The sequence below is a fragment of the Aplysia californica genome, unplaced genomic scaffold (assembly GCF_000002075.1).
Source record: "Aplysia californica isolate F4 #8 unplaced genomic scaffold, AplCal3.0 scaffold01119, whole genome shotgun sequence".
In the NCBI taxonomy this organism is placed as follows: domain Eukaryota; kingdom Metazoa; phylum Mollusca; class Gastropoda; order Aplysiida; family Aplysiidae; genus Aplysia; species Aplysia californica.
The window spans coordinates 74,925-78,066 of record NW_004798389.1 but is presented as its reverse complement, the minus strand read 5'-3'; the positions used below and the strand labels follow the sequence as shown (position 1 = coordinate 78,066).

The 3,142-nt window shown below is 41.9% G+C and overlaps 1 protein-coding gene across 1 annotated transcript in view; it reads left to right on the top strand.

The window, feature by feature from the left end:
* Positions 1 to 721: 721 nt before the first annotated feature.
* Positions 722 to 3,142, top strand: part of LOC101858536 (spermatogenesis-associated protein 13) — a gene marked incomplete in the record, with an annotated part of 13,854 nt that continues 11,433 nt past the window's right edge. The window contains 3 exon segments of the mRNA XM_013090038.2: positions 722 to 957; positions 1,740 to 1,919; positions 2,578 to 2,682. Of these exon segments, the coding sequence (XP_012945492.1) occupies positions 766 to 957; positions 1,740 to 1,919; positions 2,578 to 2,682 (477 nt within the window).

Here is a 3,142-nt window from a genome sequence, read left to right as displayed (position 1 = left end):
GTTACACTACAGACTACAGATGGAATAACCAGCAGTTACACTACAGACTACAGATGGAATAACCAGCAGTTACACTACAGACTACAGATGGAATAACCAGCAGTTACACTACAGATGGAATAACCAGCAGTTACACTACAGATGGAATAACCAGCAGTTACACTACTGATGGAATGACCACAGTTGACTACCCCTGGGAAGAAGAGTTCGTGTCTCTTTGTCTGATTAGTTAAAACTTTAAATTATGAAAACGTCCTGATGGAATTTTCCAAATACGTGTAAAAGTGTTTGAGTGACAATGTGTTTACAATACTGCAATAAGCTGTTGTTTGCTGGCACATTCTGTGAATAATACGTGTATGGTTTGTTCAGGGGCTGGTCTCTTTGTTAGTTCAGACACAGGAATATATGAGGCAGATATAGACTCAGGAAATAAATCAATTGGCATTTCTCATTGGAAGTTTACAGCGGTAATTTTGGTTGAAATATAAATTGTTGGCGTGGCGATGTGTTGATTTGTAGAATTTTTGATCTTTTAATTTTCTCAAAGTGCTAAAAAAATTTAGTCCCTGTGTGAGTGTTTCTGCAGGGTTCAAAAAGTTCAGTATTGTTTTCCCCTGTAGTCAGTTGAGGTCTGTGTTGTTTAGATTTTTCCTGCTACAATGAGACCAGCCTTGTATTGAACAGTACACCGTCAGCAGTCTCTGACTCTTTCCTCAAACAGTCCGGTATTGATTTCTCCCACAGCTACGAGTGAACCAAGAAATGATGGAAGACGAGCTCGCTCTCTGGCTGGCAGCCGAGGACGGAGAGGATGAGATGGTCATGTCTCAGAACGGAGGTCTGGGTTCGACTCCCACAGCCTTCATGGGCAAGCATCAGGCTCGGGCCAACGTGGTGAATGAGATCATCGGTGCCGAGCGGGAATACGTGAAGCACCTCTGTGACGTGGTCGAAGTAATGCTCATTTTGTACCATATTTATCTACATATGATATTATATTATATGTTATGCTTTTGTCAACCAAATTTCTCCACAGGGATCAATTAAAGTGGAATTTCATTTCTATTAATTTTTAAGCCCATAGAGCAAGATGTAGATCTCAGCTTGTTGATCTTTTTATTGCCAGAATCCACTTTTCCCACCTTTAATGGGGCTAAGATTCTTGAACGGCCCCCCTACATGTATGTCCAATCCAGGTATACGTATGTCCGCAAGAATATGACAAAGCATGTCATTTTCACATCCCCTATTTAAATAAAACCTTTCTGATCTGTGCTCCAAATCCATGTTTATAATATTGGTCTAGTTGAAAATAAACATAATGATACTTCATTTCTTTACAAGTATTTAGCGCTTGGAGCAGTAGTTTTTACGTGGCACTACGTTGGTTCTCTGACTATTGTTGATTTAGAATTTAAGTCACTTTCCTGAACAAGGTTATTAACTACTACACCTGCTTTTTCTTCATTTAGTCATGCTATCCACTTCTCCATTGCTGTAGGTAGTTAATTTTTTGGCATGCAAAAGAGTTAGGTCCAGGTCCAAAATTGTTGGAGTGGGTGGTTGGCGGGTGCTCTGGTGTGTTGTAAGTGCCGTACTGATCCTTGACCTAAACATATCTGCTTTTCTTTGTTTGTTACTCTCTAGTAATACCTCTATTCTTGGCCTCTCGTATGACCTATTTGTGTTGCCAGTGCCGTAAAACTCGTACTAATCCTACAACTGAACTCCCCCAGGGCTACGTGAAGCAGGCGAAGAAGCGGCCGGAGATGTTCCCCATGGAGAAAGTGACCGTCATCTTCAGCAACATCGAGGAGATCTACGAGTTTGCGCGGGAGCTCCTGTTCCAGCTGGAACTGTGTGTCAACAAAGAGCAGCCTCACCTCAGCGAGCTAGGAGACTGCTTTCTCACACACGTGAGTCAGGCCACAGTTCTCTTCCTTGGTGTCAAATGTTTTACTGAGGTGCCGATTTTCTGGAGAAATCGAGGATTTCTGAAATTGTCCTGATTTTGTATTGGTTATACTTCTGCTTATACTTTTGGTTGTAAAGTGCATATAGCATGCTGCAGAGCGTTGATATTGTTTATATAATGCTATTTTTATTATTATTATTATTATTATTGTTATTGTTATCATTATTATCTATTTATATTCCAATATCTTTGCGTTTTTCAAATTTTATGTTATATGAATAGGGGCTGGATAAAATCTGCATTAGACAATTCCATAATATACTTTGAATCCTTCGCATGTTTGCCACAAAAATTTGAGGATTTTTTAAGAACCTCTGATTTTAAACTTAACAATTATCGCTGTTCTGTTGTCACAGAAAAGATGTTGATCTTATGTCGTTATCATGTCCAGGCGCTTCCTTTTTCTCTCTGAGCCTGGGTTGTTGACCCTGGCAGGTGGGGTCTGAAGCCCGCCTCCTAAATGATCTAAATTGTGTTGATGAGGAGGGGAGGGGAGGGTGGGTGGAAGTAAAATCACCAGCATTGGAATAAAACGAAACAACTTTTACTTGACCTGTGTTTTACCTCCCCCCCACCCCCATGTGTGTTCCGCTGGCCAGGCCCGGGGCTTTGAGATGTACTCGGACTACTGCAACAACCACCCGGCCGCCTGTGAGGAGCTGAGGGAGCTGTACCGCATCAAGAAGTACAAGCACTTCTTTGAGGTGAGGGTTTGGGGAAGTTTTTAGCAAGGTTGTACAGCTTGAATCTCTCCTCCACTGCAGATATTGAGATGTGTAGTATATATTTTTCACTAGGGGAGCTCTGTTCTTTTGGAGTTTCTTCAGATTTGAAGAAAGGATAGATGGAAGAGTGCTGTGTTTGGTGAAAAAAAAAGGGAGATGGGGGGCAGAATTTCGTGGCCACACTCCTTTGCCTCCACTACTCTGTGTGCTAAAGCTTTTTTTTTCAGAAGGAGACATTAAGAGCCAAGTCTACTAAAAAAAGTTATTTTCTCCCCATCCCGCCCACCCCCCTTTGGAGACCATCATTTTATATTCAATTTCCCCTGTCCCCTCAGGCTTGTCGTCTGCTCCAGGAGATGGTCTCTCTCTCTCTCTCTCTCTCTCTCTCTCTCTCTCTCTCTCTCTCTCTCTCTCTCTCTCTCTCTCTCTCTCTGTTCCT